General features: G+C 40.5%; 1 protein-coding gene across 23 annotated transcripts in view; it reads right to left on the bottom strand.

The window, feature by feature from the left end:
• CLASP2 (cytoplasmic linker associated protein 2) overlaps window positions 1-17,266 on the bottom strand; it is a 145,761-nt gene extending 128,495 nt beyond the window's left edge. For all 23 annotated transcript variants that reach the window (XM_054515117.1, XM_036405153.2, XM_054515121.1 and 20 more), the window contains exons 1-2: window positions 17,057-17,266; window positions 5,189-5,267 (exon numbers count right to left, since the gene is read on the bottom strand). In XM_054515117.1, coding sequence (XP_054371092.1) covers window positions 5,189-5,267; window positions 17,057-17,251 — 274 coding nt within the window. In that variant the 5' untranslated portion in view covers window positions 17,252-17,266. The remainder of the gene's footprint in view (window positions 1-5,188; window positions 5,268-17,056) is intronic.
• Between the last annotated feature and the right edge of the window lie 720 nt (window positions 17,267-17,986).

Here is a 17,986-nt window from a genome sequence, read left to right as displayed (position 1 = left end):
AACTCCTGCCCAGCTTGGTCTGATCTTTTAACTGTCTGAGTGTGCCTTTCATTCCTTGTCCAGATAATGGATAAAAATATTAAACAGAACCAGCCCCAGTGCTGATTCCTAGGGAAAACACTTGCCACCAGTCACCAACTGGATTTAACTCCACTGACCATCAACCTCTGGGCTCAACCAGCCAGCCAGTTTTTAAGCCACTGAAGAGTGCACCCATCCAGGACATGAGCAGCCACACTTGCAGGCTTCATTGTTACAATAAATTTGATGGAGAGTTTCGATTAGTCTGAGGACACTAATTCAAACACTCTTCCAACACTTCTAGAAACTACCTGGTAAAAAAATTTAAACACTTCAAATTTGTTTCACATGTTAATATATGGCACTACAACTATCTTCCAAAACTATTTTTGCCCAGTGGTTTCTTTTCATAGTAAGATAAATTTGAAACTACTATTAAAGATATAAACACATTTACATATGGAGTTTTTGTGTGTAAAATGTGTATCCCTATTGAGACTTATACATACAGGTACATACACAAATATAAACTGTGTTGTCATTTTAACTGTCAATTACATTTCCTTTAATTTTCAGGTAAGTACAATATTTTGCAACATTTTGTAGGGTTGTATGTAAAAGCTAGAGACAATACAGTTATGTAACAGACTAATGGACAGTTCAATATATGCAGGAAAATGTGTCATGGTTTAATACTGCACTGTAAAACTGAAACAAGTTCTGTTTCCTTTACTGTATTATTTTCATTATTTTAGTAATACCTTTACTATATTCTTTCTTTTCCTTTTGACAATAAGGAGAAGGCCAAGTCATATTCACTTGTTTTAGAGAACAAAACTAAAAGTCTGAGCAGACACTTTTCCCAGAAATCCTATCCTCAGACACATATGCCCATAATTCTAATTGTCTCTTTTATTTTAGATATATACAATTATTTTAATAATTATGTGATCACCTGGGAAAAGAGACTGTGATACACTAATTATGTACTCTTACGTAAAATCTCTTTTAATCACAGAACAAGCAGTAGTTTTAAATACCAAAAGATGTAACACTCAAACACTGCTTTATTTTTCCCAGAATACAAACACAGTCTTATGAAAGAACACATACCCTGGTATTTATTGCTTTCAAAGTATTTTCAAAGATTTTAAGTGGAAGTACTAAAAGAAAGATTCCAAATTTGTGTGTCTAGACTCCCAGAACACTGATGCCAGCTGCAGAGCACGCTCAATGTTGTTAATCATAAAAGGGTAACACCTTATAAGAAATTTAGTGCAACGTTGGACGGTTGCCTAGGAAACTGAATTAAGTCTCTTATCAGGCATTATTCTTCAATACATGCTCTTTCGAATACTGGAAGGTATCTGCCCTACCACTTTTGTATTGGTTTTGCCCAAATGTAAATATATGTAGGTTGAAAAGACTGAAGTAATAGTAAAGCATTCATGTTTTTCACTTCATAGCAGAAGCCTGTAATGTTTAAGGGGGTGAATATTCAGTGACATTAGCTGTCCTCTGCACTTAAGGAAATCCACCCCCATCAAAACAGAACAGGAAATTAAATTGGGATGGGGTGGGAAAAGGTCGAATATGTTTTCCCGTATTGCAGTTGGATAATGTGTTATTATATTTCCATCATTAACTGAGATCTGAATCACAAATAAAAACATCTCAGGGTCACCAAAATAAAACACTGTTTATTAAAAGAAAAATACATTTAAGGTTGCAGGTATGTTATAAGTGAAAACAGCCGTAAAATTGAAGCTTTACCTAGAAAAGAAGCTGCATTGTATTTTAAAAAAAGCAGAGAACAAAGCAGGTAGGTATTTTACATCTATTCTGCTTTGCTGTAGTTATGGTGCAATCCCTATTGTTTTTTGAGAATGCAAGTACCTACAATAGCTTACTGCAATAAATGAGAAGTTAACTATAGTTTGAATATTTCAAAGTAATTATTGAATTCCCTGGAAAAATTCTGTTATGTTTGCCTGCAAAAAGTAATAGATTTACATTTATTTGACCAAAATAGAGAAAGTAAAAGCCTACCTTACAAATTACTATTAAGATGGTCCGTGGGACCTGAAGAACTTGCTGCTTAGCTGAACTACTTTGCTTACAAATTTCCCAACATTTTCAAGCTTAATTCCATGATTTTTGTGTTCTCCTCATATCACCTGAATGCACTGCACATCCGCAATACACGATTATATACCTCACTAACAATGTTCAGATCAAAGAATCACTTAACTGGACATAACCAAGCTAAAAAAAAAAAAAAAAAAAGAAAAAAACCAACAAAAACCCCCCTAAAATGGCAGTTTGCATAGAATACTTGCTTCTTGTCAAATGCATAACTGTGGATATGGATTGTATGAGGTTCAACAAGGCCAAATACTCGGTGCCCTATTTGGGTCACAACTACGCACTGTAGTGCTACAAGCTGGAGAAGCGTCTGGGAAGTCAAATGAAAAGAATGAAGTGGTACCTCACAGGGCTGTAAGAGCTCTCTGCAAACACCTGTGCAGAAGGTAACTCAGCTAACAGAGTGCAGTTGGACTTTCACACAGCTCTCAAGAAGGGGTCTTGCCCTAAGGACAGAGGCATGGAGCAAAGACACTGCCCTGGAGAGCGGGCCCCAAATCCCCCATCACTGCACAGGAAACAGGGTGTTGTAGTAGACAGTCTCATGCATGTATTAGGTCAATTTTCAGGAAGCAGCTATGCAACAGAGGAATCTATAATCAATAACTACAAAAGTAATAGATAACAAATACAAACAAATACAATTGCACCACTATGAACATATGCCACCTCTCTGGTATGGTGTGACAGATATGGCTTCCTTAACTCAAACGCACCCACAACAGAAAGGCACTGAAAGGGCAAACAGGTGTATACAAGAAACAGCTCCATTGTGTCTTTGAGCTGAGGCAGAGGGAGGGATAGCAGAGGACAGGCATGGAAGAGATCCATAAATAGAAACTGGCAGTCAGGAAGGTACGAAATGTTGGCTCACCTCTCTAACACAAGATCTAGCAAGCACCAAGTTTTTCAGGCAATCAGCCCAAACAAGTTTTGCATACTTAAGTACTTCTACAGAACACTGCAAAAACCAAATGTGGGTCAGAAACTAAACAGAAAAAGCTGTAGGAAAACAAAGTGAAAGGGCAGACACTGAAGATACCATGTGCCTCAGCTGGCCCTAAGCTGTAAGACTGCTGACAACTCCTACTGATGAAGGAGTTATCACTGCCTGTTTCTCCTGTCCTTACTTTCTTCTCAGGCATCTGCAAACAAATCACTGTCAAATACAAGTCTTTGGTCTGACTTACTGGAGTCAGATTACATTAGAAGACAAATCTGCAGAGTCAACAGAACATGATTTAAGAAACTCCTGGTTCTTTAAGTTTTTTTGAAGGAAGCAGTTCTCTGCTTCACCAATGTACTTTTAATTATTCTCATAAGCCCTGGACTACAGAAACCCGAGACAGTTACAATAATGCTTTTATATTACTGCTTCACTGACAAAAACTGAATGATATTCGAATCTTATTATGAAACTTGGAGAGAGAGCTAACAACTGAGGAGAATTCATATCACTCTTTTTAAAAGTAACCTAAAATACTGTTTTCTGCCTTTACTGAGACTAAGATTTCAGTGACTGTTAGGTTTGTTTATACAGAAGTCGATCATGAACAACAGTAACTTGCATATTCTAGAAGTCTTGATACTGGAGATGCTCTGAGGATCAGTTTCAGTTGAAAGCACTGCTTCTTAGCTTAACTGAAAAATACTTTGAGAATACACAGCTTCAGATGTTATGTGTGTTCGACTGTCACCCAGTGCCAGTACTCTCTCTCTCCTCTGCTTTTCAATATAAATACTACTGAAATTTAAATATGCAGTTTGCATATAGTCTCACTCAACTACTGTGACAAGAAAAGCCCAAACCCACAAGAGGATTTCCAAACTATTCTCAGACAGTTCATCCTTAAAACAACAGAGAAAAACTGAATAAGCTTCCCAACCATCCTTTAATAATGTGACTGTAATTTTAGGTTTTACAGAGTCTTAAAATAAAACCCAAAACTTAGCCAAACTCTGGAGCAAAACAGTGTTTATAGCTACAAATGGAGACTATTCAAAAATCAATACTGTGCATAGCACAATATGCCTCCAGTTCCCTTACACTGCTCCAATACAAAATTAACCAGCCAAAGAGAAGCTCTCCACAACAAAACAGATTTAAATTCTGTAGCACGCTACTGCAGTAACTCCACAGAATACTGAAGTAAGCTTTCAATTAATTTAGTTAGCAGCTTGTCATAAATTATACTTTGTATTCCTGAACTTTGAAATTTTATTTCAAAGCTCTTAATTACAAAACTAGACACATAAAATTTTGACAGACAATTTGAGATAGCTGGGATCAGGGAAAATGATGTAACTTACTCAAATTTTGAAAAAGGACATTCACTAGAAGCTTCTGTCAAAAACAGCCAGTGCTATAAAACCAACATTAATATCCTAATATCACTAGCTCTTTTCAAAGCCAGCAGCAAAATGAGTTGATAAGTGTAGTTTGCTTGTACCTCCCAGAAAAAAGGTCTCAGTCCAACACATGTAAATCCATTAATCTGAAATTCATTTGAGTAAACATTTCACATAGGAATAAGAGTTAGTACTTTTTTTTCATCCCATAAAAACTTTAGACTACTAAAAGCTACAGCCAAGTTATCTAACAGAAGGTGGACCACATAATCCTCTGAGACTACAGGCTTCAGCAGACATAAAGCTCTGATTAAAGTGATCTGCAAATAAAACCTTCCATCTTTAACACAAGTTGAAGGTAGGACTTGTGTTTCAATGTAAATTTTAGATGACTGTCTCAGGGAGTGGTAAGCAACTATATAGCATGGAACTAATTACTAGAAAGGCACTCCTGGAACCTTTAAAAAGTCCTAACCACCACCTAAGAAATCAGTGACAAATGAATACTGACATGCTACTATATAATTATTTCAATTCCAATACTAGTAAAATACCTGCCAGTACATTATAATTAGCTCAAGAAGTTTTCAACATGTTCCACTTCAGCTCCTAGGAGAGGGGGGAAGTGTCTTTTACTGTTTGGTCTTAGGAAAAAAAGTTGTATTTCACTTACCAGTTCCTATATAGGGTTTAAAGCGTCCTGATAGTCTGTCCACAAGGGCACCTAAAACATCTAATCCCAGTAGTGCTACCTGTTGAAACAAAAGCATTAAATATTATAAACCAGATCAATGATTTTGATCTGGTTTTTAGATTATATTGCAAATAATTTTTAGAATATATTGCAAATAACTTAAGCATAGAAATGCAAGTATGCTGAAAAGCTATCTTAAAGTTTCAGTTGAAGAGCTAACAATTCTTTCAAAGTTCCTATCAAGACAAAGTTATCAAAATATGTTTGAAATGGATCAAGTTTATTTACATATACCAGAGCAATTCAGATTTTTAATTCTTGTCTTAAAACAGAAGAAAATAAGTATTAGAAATCCAATGTTTTCCTATTTTCAACCACAAAACCCAAACAAAGACATGTTTTAAACGTTTCCCAGATGCTAAGAGCTTCCTCCAGGAGCTTACTTCTGGCCACTTAGCTCATCCACTAAGGTCATTACATCATTTTCCAAACTCCCCAAAGAAAATAATTGAGAAGCTAATTCTGCTTTCCCTAGTGGTCCAGAGTAGACCATTTTTCCACTTGCTTGTTAAATTAGGGAAGCTTAATTTTTCATTTGATCATTAACATATAATAAAGAACCCCCCCTCAAACCAAATGAAAACAACAAGAAAAACTAAACCAAAACAGAAACCAACTCAACCCACAACAATGAAAAAAAAAAAAAAAAAACAAACAAAAACTAAACCAAAACAGAAAAAAAAAGGAAATGCAAAATACTACTGGAGTTTTGAGGTATTTCCCATTCACGCACAGCAACCAGATCAGACAACAATATCCACTAATACAGAAACAAAAACACAAACAGAAATTATCAATTTGACAAAATTATTTTAAGAAGTAGGCACACTTCTTTTGCTGTTTACTATCCTGCATATTGTTCCAATACCTCCTTCTCTATTTCCTACAATAGCTCATAAGGAACACCAGAACCTGCATTTTCACAACTTGTAGTTACCCCAATTTGCTGCTGCCCATGAAGGTGCAAATGGAACAACCATTTGTCAAAGGAACAACCTCCTCAAGCTTGGGTGTTCCTTACAGCTTTTCCTCCTCTTTATTTTCTAGTAAGACATGTACTGCACGTTTTCCCCCATGAACTCATGACTAGAATTCCTCTCCTTTATTAGCTGTTTATTTTCATAACATTTGGATCTGCATTTTTTGGACCCCTCTGTTTCCTTAAGATCCCTATCTGTCTCAATTGTCCACACTAGGCAGAAGGCCAGAAGAAAATCAGACTGGATATGCATGTGATACACATGGCCCACGCACACAGCATCATACAAGCCTTGTTTCTACAGGAAACTAGAGAAATAAGGCCCTCAAAAAACCTAGGATTAGAAGCAACCACACAATGAAGCTGGTTTTAATAAATTCGGTATTTGCACAGCAGATCTTCTTTTAAAAACGAGATATAAAACTTAGTTGGTAGTTAGTACAACTCACCCAGACACAATTCTATTACATAATAAAACTCAGGATAACATATATAAATGGATGGCATCACTGGCTTAAATTAATATATTGCCAACAAGTAACTATCTACATATTAGGGAAATGGAATACTATAGCTAGTAACTTACTTAGACAAAAAAAAGACATATAAATTAGCTTTTGTGGTAATGTCAAGGCTTTCCACAAGGTTTTTCCTTTAATGTTACTTTCCAGCTTATCAAGCAATATGAAACCATAGTCAAAAGCTCTGTCTAAAAACGAGTGTCTGAAAGAAATAAATTCCTTCTGGAGCCACAGTTTTCCTATGCTTCTGTCTCCTGACTACAAACCCACCTGAGACTTGCACTGACAACTTTAAGGTACCTTTCCATGCAAGTGTTTTGCACAAACAGGAGCCTTTTCATCTGTTAAGATACATTTTTAAAAGTTTCTCTCTTCTCCACACATTAGATTATCTCTGCAAAATCTGTCTTGAAGACTTCCAATCTCATGAAGAACTCAGAAACTTAGAGTAAAGCAGACGTGCATGAGCTTTACCTCATGCAAAGTTTTCTGTAGTCTGCAACTCTGAAAAGGTAACAGGTATGAAAAGTCACAATAACTGAAGAGTTAAAATGTCAGCGTGGCCACAAGCTGAAGTAATGGAAAACTGCTCTAGCTACAAAATTAGCTCTCATTCCACATCACAAAACAAGTCAGCTGTACCACACAACTACAGAGGATAGCAAGTGAACTACCACCTGCTGGTTTTGTACATCAGTTTTAATATTTCTCTGTTCTGATACACAATGCTCTAAGCTTTAGCATCTCCTGATAGGTATCATCTGTGCAGTATTCAAGCAGCCCTTTGGAAAGAGCTCCTAATTTATACGGGGTCATGTAAACATCATTCAAAAAAAGAATAAAAAATTGTAAATTGAGGAAGAACTTAGAGGTTCTGCAGAAGACCTGCAACAAAGAGGTTCCAGGTTCTGAGGCACTGTGTGGGACCATTTACCAACACAGGCTCTCCACTATCAACAGAAAAACCTTTCACCAGCATCACTGCTCTTTCCCCAACAGCTCCAATGAAGGATGAATGCCTTCTGGGATTAAAATCAATGGATTTGTTTCTTACTCTGCATTCATTAAGCCTTTTGCTTGCTGTCTAGAAAGAGCCTTTGTATGTTGAGAGTGATTCATCAGTTTACCATTGTCTGAGGCATTTAAACAGTGCTTTTAAAGTTCATAGGGAAAAAGAAATTTAGGCTCATTTGAACTAGAGTTGGGTTTTGCTATTCTTTAACAAGCCAGTATTAAGCCTATCCTTGACTTCTCAGATCACAACGAAGTTGCCAAACCAACTGAGAAATATTTTATCTGTTCTGGATAAATAAGACCAGACTCTTTAGTGAAATCAAGATGTTCCAACCAAAAAACGATTATGAATAGAACCAGTGATTAGTAATTGAGCCTATTCTTGCTCTGCAAACTTGATCTTTTTCCAGCTCTCCTTCTGCACACACTTTCCAGCACTTCCCCTGCCCTTCTGTGGACAACTTCCAGGCACCTAAGTTTTCTCCTAGAAAAAGAAATACTGTTCTTCAAACCATACCTGGATAACCATGCATACTTACTGTTATTTTCATTGTGGTTCTGTAATTTCCTATCCCTGTGGGGGACAGCTAGGGGCAGGACACTACCAGGAAAACATCTCTACTTGTGTAACTTGCCAAATGACCTTAATACAAATGTCCTTGGATTTGGTCATAGGATCTCTGAACTGTACATGGAAATATGGGTTCTGTAGAACAGGATCTGTGAACTAGTCATGAGAATCTAATGGGGGAATTATGGAGGTCCCAATCTGGGACTCCAAAGAATGAATTTAAGGCATTGGACTTCCTGTCACCGTGGGGACAGCTGTGGTATCACTAACAACTACTGACAAACAGGACACAGCATGCCAAACAACTACGCCCTGCAAGAGCAAGCATTGTTCCAGCACCGTACTACTGGAACAAGATACATGCAAAAACTTCATGGGATGATTTTTTTAAAGTATTGTCAGTCAAGACACAAGGTACACTTTTCTTAATTCTCATAATCTCAAGAACCTTGCAAGCAGCTCAACATGAAACAAAAATATTTATGTTCATGCACTATCTTGTACTTCACTTCTTCAAGTTTCATATTCTTAGTTCTCTCTATTCATCTTTCAGGACACACTTCTGCTCCCCTATTCCATACTTCTTGCTCCCTTTACTGTTTCCCACTCCAATTCTATCCACTTCCCCCATCTGCAGAGATCTATCCATACTCCATTCCCTCCCTTAACTCAAAAGCTTGCAGATACTTAAGCATGCCCTTGGCCCCATGAGCAGAAGGACACTTCCATTTTTCTGGGTCATTTCTTCAACCTGTGTGGTTTTTCAGTCCCAGCCACAACATCTTCAGACTCCATTCTCCCTGCCACTCAGCAGCAGTTGGACAGCTGCCTCTGCTGACAGAAGCAAAAACTGCAGACCCAGCTGCTGAAGCTACCACACACATTACCTATACTGTAGATATTTTAGCTGACAAGAAAGCATTAATTCCATTCTCTTGCTTTCTTTCACCTTCAAGAGCACTAATGACACACTTCCAATTCCAATGGTATGATTTTTTCTTAATACGTATCACATCACATTGCAAGGAGAGAGAAGAGTTGCTGGTATCTAACAAAGTCTTCAAGATCAACAACTGGAGTCCAAGTTCATTAGCAAATGCAGAGCCTCCTCTACCTAAAAATGCAAGGCTACTGCCTTCAAAATGATGTTTTGCAACTATATTTTGGACTACAAGGTAAGATTCTCCTAAGCGTCCCATCTTTGCTACTGTTAAACTACCTATTAGCTGCAACTTCATTGTCTCAAAAGGGGTATAGACTATTGTAAGAATCCGTGTGAACAAACCATGTGATAGAACATAAACTTTTCAGTGCAATATAAAGACTACTCAGTGCAAATCTCCAGTGCAAAACAACAACTAAATAAACTAGTGCAATACAACAGACTATCAAACCTCTGATAACCTTCCCTTCACAATTCTCCTGTGATGGCCAACCACAGAATATGTTCAGATGTGATGCAGTGCAAGCAACCACACTACCAGAGAGGATTGCTGAATGAATCACCTGTATTTATCTAGAGAGTGACAAGTGTACTTCTGCACTGAAAGGCTTGGCTTCTTCAGGGGACCTCTCAAGAGGCACAATTCTGCAATGTCCCTGTTATGTTGACCTCTCCTACACTGCAGCCAGAACAAGCAAGCAAAGTGGTCTCATAAAAATTTTAGAGGTTATTAAAAATAAACGGAAAGATGCTTTAATGCCCTTTCCCCAAGTTGGGAACTTTAGCTTCCTATCTTGTCTGCTCACATTAATTAAGAGACATTTAGCCAATTCTAAGAATTGATTCTTAGAACACATTGATGTAACACTCAAAATGATCACTGGAAAAAAAAAGCTTACAACCTTCTGTTATTTTAAAATCTTTCATCATCTTCAAACTGAATTCAGACTGCAAGCATGATCTCCGAACTGTTCTGTATTATGTGGACAATACAGTATTCTAAAATTTGTGTACTGCCTCCTGCTTGATCCATTACAGGAGCATCTCCAGTTTACTTCAGACGTGGATTAAACATTCTTCCCTTACCTATTGTAAGAAATTTTTCATAAACATTGTTCCAAGGACCATGAGCAAAACCCAAAAGTATATGATGCAGCAACACTTGACATTGTAAGCCATTTTTTTTGAGATTGTCTGGCTAGAACTTTTTCTAGTGCAGCACATAAAGTTTCAAAACGGAGCCTCTTTAAAAGCAAGATTCAGTGGGAAGACAATGAGATGTATGGCATTTCTCTTTTGAATAAATAATTAATTAAAAAACTTTTTTCCCCAAAGAAAATTGCAGTCGAAAGCCTTTCTAAGCACATTGATGGTGCAAAACAAAGAAACACTTTATTTCAGGACTTGGTTCTTTCAAAAGAATTTAATTCTTTTTGTGCCCAAGGTCTCTAATTTCCTTTCCCATTTCCTCTTATTTAAATTGTATCAAACATACAGTGACCCCCATTCTCTGCTACTTACTCCCACCTCTGCAGCAGCTCCTCTGCTGTGGGAAGAGCAGCATTCATGCAGCTGAACTGCAGCCCACTTTAGGGAACCAGCACAACAAAGAAGAAGAGAAGGCACCTCCTGAGCCATGTCTCCTCCCTGAGCCTGCTAGCTGGGCAGCCTCACAAGCACTGCCATCAGAGCCATGCAGGCATGACGCACCAGCACCACTCCTCAGCCAGGGACAGAAACTGCTTCAGTCAGCAAAGCTGCTAAAATCGCTGGGCTCACACGCCCTGACTGCTGCCAGCTCTGCTCTGAAGGACGCACCTCTCCTCTGACACACTGCACAGGGCTTGGAAAGGCTCTCTACCCACACCCAAATCAATCAAACTGCAGGCTAAAAGTGACGCTCCTGTTATCCCTCTTGGCCTGCAAATGCATTTGATCTGGTGCACTGAAATCGCCTGTAACATGAGTCAAATCAGCTTGCTGAAACACTGGAAAATGAATTGAACATTGACAAAACGTTAAGTGCCTCAGGAACAACAGTGAGAACAGAACACCTGGCCCCGTGAGCAGCTGAGCTGCAGTTTCAACAGTGAGTACAGTTAGGCTGGATAACACAAACTGAAGCTGCAAGACAACTGAGAACTGTCAATTCCACCTCTGAAGGAGATGCCTGAGACTTTAAGACTATATATTCCCCATACCCAACTAAAGACCAGATAAAATTAATTTTAATTAAAATAATTAAAACTTCTTGGAAGAGTCCCTTGTCTTCAGGAGATCTGCTTGATTATTTGGCTAATACTCCATTACACCTAATGTATCATGAAGAGAACATAAATATTACATTAAAAAATAGTAATTATTACTCAAGAAGGAATCAAATAATTGAATTTGAAAACTAAAATTGGATTCACACATGGACAGGTCAAACCACATTCTCACTACATAGAAAAAAAGAAAGCAGCTCCCACACAGCCAAGATCAAACAAAACTTGAAGAAAAAAAGAATGAAATTCAGCAAAGAGTTCAAAGTCAAAGTTTTTTTCTTCAACAAAGACATTTAAATTACCAGCATTTGCTAACAAAGACTAAGGAAATACTGGAATCTACACCGTAACTGAAAATTAATGTTTAGCAGGGTCCTCTTTTATTCCATTTCTCTGTCCTGCATCTTACAGTCCTACAACTCACTATGTCACTATGGCATTTGCCTTTTGTGTAGCATATGTTGGCTTGTGTTCAACTTCAGCTCCAAAACAACCCACACATTTTCTTCCTAAGGTCTGCTACACACACACCCCACATCCTGCATTTGTGCATTTGGTCATTTCTAATTAAATGTCCAACTCCACATGTTTTATCTCTGAACTCTCTTTTTTCAGATCTCAGTATCTCCACTGTATTCAGGTAATTTTTATATTGTAGGTTCCACTTCACACACATATATGTGGTCAGCCAAGTTTTTACTGCTGTCATCTCTCTGCAAGTACTTCAGACAAGCATCCCAACCACTTGTCTTTACCTATCTGCAAAATTACACTTCAAATCTTCTCTTCCCTTCTGGAAATTGAAAGCTCCTCCTGCTGGCCTTTTGTTGAACTCAAGACAAACCAAAATAAATACTTGCCAATCCAAGGAAATACAAAAATGCAACACCAATATTACTGGTATTTTAGTATCTTTTGGTATTTGGCACTGAGACAAACCTCAGAAAAATCTCACTCTTCAAGATGCATAGAATAAGAGATAATTCCAAGGATTTGCCTAAAAGAAACAGCTTATCCACACTATCAGAAAGAAATAGAGTGAAATCAGATTTTCTTTTTCCCATGGCAAACAATCTGCTGCTCTGGCATAAAACTAGCAATTATTAATTACTTTTCTACTGCAGCTGAGGAATAAAACAAGCTAAGATATTGACCACAAAGGTAAGAAATGCAAAAGTGACTTGTAGTCACAAACATTCCTGATTACTCTTCTCATATAAAATTACCTGGAGAAACTAACACCATTTTAGTCATAGTTTTTTTCTAAGTTCTGATCAGGTGTGATTTCTTTTAAGAACCAAAAGGTGGCTTTGTTGCTCAACAATAATTTTAATGAGAGTAATTGTTCAATTTTGGCATTCTTAAAAGACTCGACAACATACTAACAACCAAGAGTAAATTTGCAAAGCTCTACATTAAAAGCAGTATTTCCCCATCCCACATCTCTTCAGCAGGAGTTCAAAGCAGATTTCCAGATTACTTGAGTCAGACATAGAACAGTTTGAGTCACCAGACTGCACAGTTAGATAATCTTGTAATTATTTCAAGTGACTACGGAGCATGAGAGAGAACTAACACATGTGTTAAACACAACCCATGTATACATAGATGAAGATCCAGGCTAACCCAGTAACACCAGCAAGTATCTAGCAGTAGTACCACACTCAAAATGGCTAACTCATTTACTGTTTGAAGTTGACCTGAGAGTCCAAACAGAAAAAGTAGCACTGTTCTCATTTCCTGAGACTGCTAAATATTTCAGATTGAGACCAAATACCAGCAGAATAATTCTATCACTCAACTCTTAATAATTTGCATTCAACTTACCTACTCTTACTCCTCATAGCCTTGGGAAAACAGTTGAGGAAGAGGGGATGGGGTCTGACATATACCCAAAACCACAAATCTCTGCATTGTAGGAGAGAGATTAGACCCAACCAATACAAAATAAACCAGATCACCAAGCAACCAATTTTGAGTTCAGTCGGGAATTCTATTCTAGTGAGATACAAAATAAAAGTTTAAATTATGCACATCTTCTTTATACTCCCTGATGTTGCAAAGCTTTTGAGAGTCTTTGTACACCAATCCATCACTGCATACACATCGCAACTGAAGTCCTCATAATTCAACATTGACTCATCTCTCTCTAGGTCATTCCCTATGTTCTGCAACCAATTTTCGCTACAACCCTGAACCACCTGCAGATGAGTCAACACATGCTTAATCCCACCTTTTTGTTTTACCAGTAACTCAAGCTAGTAATTGTGTTTTCCACTTCAATGAGCAAGACGAACTCAGAAATTTTCCTATCTGCTCTCTCAGTATGGAATTGCCAGGTTGTTTATTAAATAACTATAAAGAGTTGCAAACTTCAGAACAGCAAAAGCACTGTCTGTTTTATGTGGCCAAAATCTTTTGGGGATGGGTTAATTCAACCTTGCTGATAACTAGCCCACATTTAGAATTAAGAATCGCTTAGGAAAAGGCCTTTAAGATCATTGAGTCCAGCTTGTTTACTGAATGCTTATTCTCTTTTTTCCCCACTCACTATCAAGCCTGTCAAGCTAACCCTCCTATAACTCCTCCAGAGTCTTTCCCTTCTGGTTACATGAGCCAAAAACTTTCTAGGGTGGCATATCATAGAAAGTTTTCTCTTCACAGGCACAGCTTAAGAGTTGAGACCAGAGCTCTCAGATCATGCATCTCCAATTTCACTATAGTCAGCAGAGTACACTGCATGCAAGAACTGAGCTTTCAGTGGGAATAAAAAATATGGCACATTCAGGGCAAGTCACATTAGTTATCCCCTTATTATCCATACCCATCACCACAAGCAGAAATAATGCTCTCCATCAAAATTTCCTCCAGCATTCCCCACTTGTATTTCCAATTCATCTAGCTCAGCAGTTCTGAGTCTCCAGCCATTATCACCGTTTGTGATATCACCAGTCATGTCAACTGGGAGGGATTCATTACTTTAGGACTCTGGAGACCTGCAAGACCTTTAGCAAGATACAAAAGAAAGACAATAAGCAGAACTGTTAAGTGCTCTATGTATCCATTTCTCAGTAGAGGGTGACTAACAATATGTTAAATAATACAGCAATCAAAAATCACTAGTTTTTTTTTGAGAAGACACATGAGTCTGTGGCATTCATTATTTTCTATTGTACAGGGCCTGACTGTAATAACAAAATAGGACACAACAATTAAATGTGTAACATCTATGTTGGCATGAGACAAAATACACAAATAAAACACATGCCATTTTTCTAGAATATTAATCTTCATTTTGAAGCAGCACACGCTGGCAGTCACTACCACAGCCAGGAACACTGGTACTGATCATGAGCAAAACACCCAAGATCTTGAGCTGTTGCCATTAATATAGCCACAGAATCTTCCAAGCTGGAAGGGACCCACAAGAATCATCAAGCCCAGCTCTGAAGTGATGACCCCTAGAGGAATCAAACCCATGACTAGCACCGTGCTCTAACATATGTGACATGCTTTGAAACACAACAAGGAGCCACCAGTAAGTGCACATAGAGAAGATGTAACAAAAATACTGTAATGATTTTGCAAGCGATCTTTAAAATTCTCAGAATTTGTAATACTCTCATTCTACATGACTCTTTTCAGTGGTACCCAGCCATGTCGTAAGGGCAACAGGCTCAAACTGAAATACAAAAGCACCATCTGAATACAAGGGAAATATTTCCTTTACTTTGAGGATGACAGAGGACTTGAACAAGCTGCCCAGAGAGGTTGTGTTGTCTCTCCTGGAGATATTCAAAACCCACCTGGCTGTGATTCTGTGCAACCTGCTCTTGGTGAACCTGCTTTAGCAGGGAGGTTGGACTAGGGGATCTCCCTTCTGTGACTGATGCTTGTGGAGCGCTGCCTAGTTCTCATTGATCCCACAGTCCCAACAGCTCTGGAGTTCTGTCACCCTACATCAACAGCAAACAAAATGTCTTGCACTATTAAAAATACATCTTGAAAATTGAATTTCCAGGCTTAATGCCTAATTCTGTTAATTTACAAGTGCAGGAAGAAACTCTTACATTACCCTATTAAGTAGCTACCATTCTTCATGAAAAAGAGTATTTTTAAAGACCTGTCTAGGTCTTGCACTAATCATTTTTTTCACCAACAGCTACCCTCAGATGATGGATTTAAAGGCAAATAAACTATATTTGTCCAGCACACGCTACTTCCTCAAGCTAACCCGACCTTTACTGACAGACCTGCTTCCAAAATAAATAAATCATATGCACAAATAGAGTTAAGCCTTTATTATTTTCAGACCTCAATCTCAGAAGTTGCTACGTGCAAACACTGGCGGATTAAAGCAAATGGAGGAAGAAAACAAAAATTCCACTTCAGGAACACGTTGCCCTTCGAGGTTGCTCTGCGCCCTCCTCCTCTGTCTCAGAAAACAGAAAAAAAAAAAGCGAGAACAAGCTCAGAGCAGCGAGTTTAAAGGTCCAAAGTGCGGGCGGATCACACTGGCAGGGCAGGGCGGAGCGGGCCCGGCCGGGAGCCCCGGGCGCGCAGCGCGGCCCGGCAGCGCCCCCCGGCGGCAGCAGCACGGGCCTGCCCCGGCCGCGCCGCGCACACGCACCGCGGGGAGGGCGAAATTCAAAATAAATAAATAAAATTTAAAAATCGCCAATGCGAACACGATTGTCCTTGGCACAAAAACTGCGCTGTCAATCGCCTTATCGGCTGACCGACGTCAGAACAACTCGCAAGTGTTAACGCTGTGTGAGGGAGTGATCGCTCTTTTCCCGTGGCTCCGTCTAAAAGACACACGCACACAGGAAAAAGCGAAACGTGAGTCATCATCGGGCCGCTGTGAGGATACTGTATAACTTCCCAGGTACGGGAAAGTCACCTAAAGACGATATAAACAACTTTCAACACACAGTAGGAACCCCAAGAAGCCAATTACTCCTTAAATCGCCTAAAATACACACAGCGTGATACAAATCCGGTGGAGCAGCACTCTTTACGGCCTGCAGAAAACGATGGCAACCCCATGAAACACTACACCCAAGTGCAGAGACCATGGAAGGGGAGTGGTAGCGAGGAAAAAATACGAAAAATAATCATCATCTCTCTTGTTTCTGAGTAAGAAACACAACCCGAGTGAGCCTTATAGTTGCGGGGGGAGGGGTGAGGGGGTTTAACATAATGCCGTGAAAAAACCCTGAAAAATCCAAACCAAAACCAAAACACCACCCAGCCAACAATAAAGGCAAAACCAAAACCCATATTACTGCTTTTTTAAGGATAGACACAATAAAACATTAACCACCCTTCCAAAATTTCGGAATTCCCCTTTGTGCGGGGAGGGATAATACTGGCACAAATGTAGTTTTACTTCTGCTCTTACCTGATTAAAAAAGTAACCCGGGGCTCTGCACCTCCCTACCATGATGAATCATGGTCTTCCTGGACCGAGACCCGCCGAGCAGCCTTACCTTAAAATTACTGGAGTTGACCCACGCTGTTAATTCGTCGATCACTTTGTCAAGGCGCTGCTGGTCCTGCTCCAGATCGGGGGACCTCGCCGGGTCGCCCAGGTACTCCAGCAGCTCTTGGCCGACCTGCATCCTGCGGCCCACGTCCTTCTGCTGTACCTGCTCGCAGAAATAATCCATGCCGGCAGGCTCCATCTTCGGACGCTGCGGAAAAGTTTCTTCGTAGGCGAGCCGAGGGCCTCAGGGTCGGAAGCGCGGGCAGGGCAGGGCGGGCGGCGGGGGCGCGGACAGGCCTGCCGTCCTCATGGAGCCGCTCCCGGCTCCGCGCCCGCCGCCCCCATGCGCACTCGCGGCCCCGCAGGGGGAAGCCCCGGCGGGAAGGGAACGCGGCGCTGCTGTGCCGGGCTCGGTGGGAGCCGCTCACTCCTGCTCAGGGCTTTCCAGCCGCCCCCGCGCCGTCCCGAGGGATCCCGACAGGGCTCCCCGCCGCCGCCCCTCCTCTTCCCCCGCCGGGGAACGGGAAATAGAGCTCGAGAACAGGCGCTGCGGCTGGAGGGGCTCGCAGGCACCCCGGCCGCGGGCTCCTGGGGACCCCCGGGGAGGTGCCGCCGCCCCCGCTCGCTCTGCCTTCTCTCCTCCGGCCCGAGGAGAGATCTGCGGGCCGTCTCTCACGGGCACCGGCGAGGCCGCGGCGAACCTCTCATGCTCCTGACACCGCGGCCTCCGGCCCCTCCTGCCCGCCCGCGGGGCGGCTCCCAAACTTTCGTCCCGGCGAGTCTCGGCGCCGCCCGCTCCCCCCCACCGTGAGCCGGGCCGGGCCGGGAGAGTCCCCCAGAGAGCCGCTCACGCTTCGCCGCGCCTTCCCCCGCCGGGCTCTGCGGCGGCAGCGCCGCCTCCGTCCCGTGCAAGTTGCGCCTCCCGCCGCCGCCG

The sequence above is a fragment of the Molothrus ater genome, chromosome 1 (genome assembly GCF_012460135.2).
Source record: "Molothrus ater isolate BHLD 08-10-18 breed brown headed cowbird chromosome 1, BPBGC_Mater_1.1, whole genome shotgun sequence".
NCBI classification, from domain to species: Eukaryota; Metazoa; Chordata; class Aves; order Passeriformes; family Icteridae; genus Molothrus; species Molothrus ater.
Note: the sequence above shows the minus strand (reverse complement) of the source record. Positions and strands in the feature narration are given on the sequence as shown.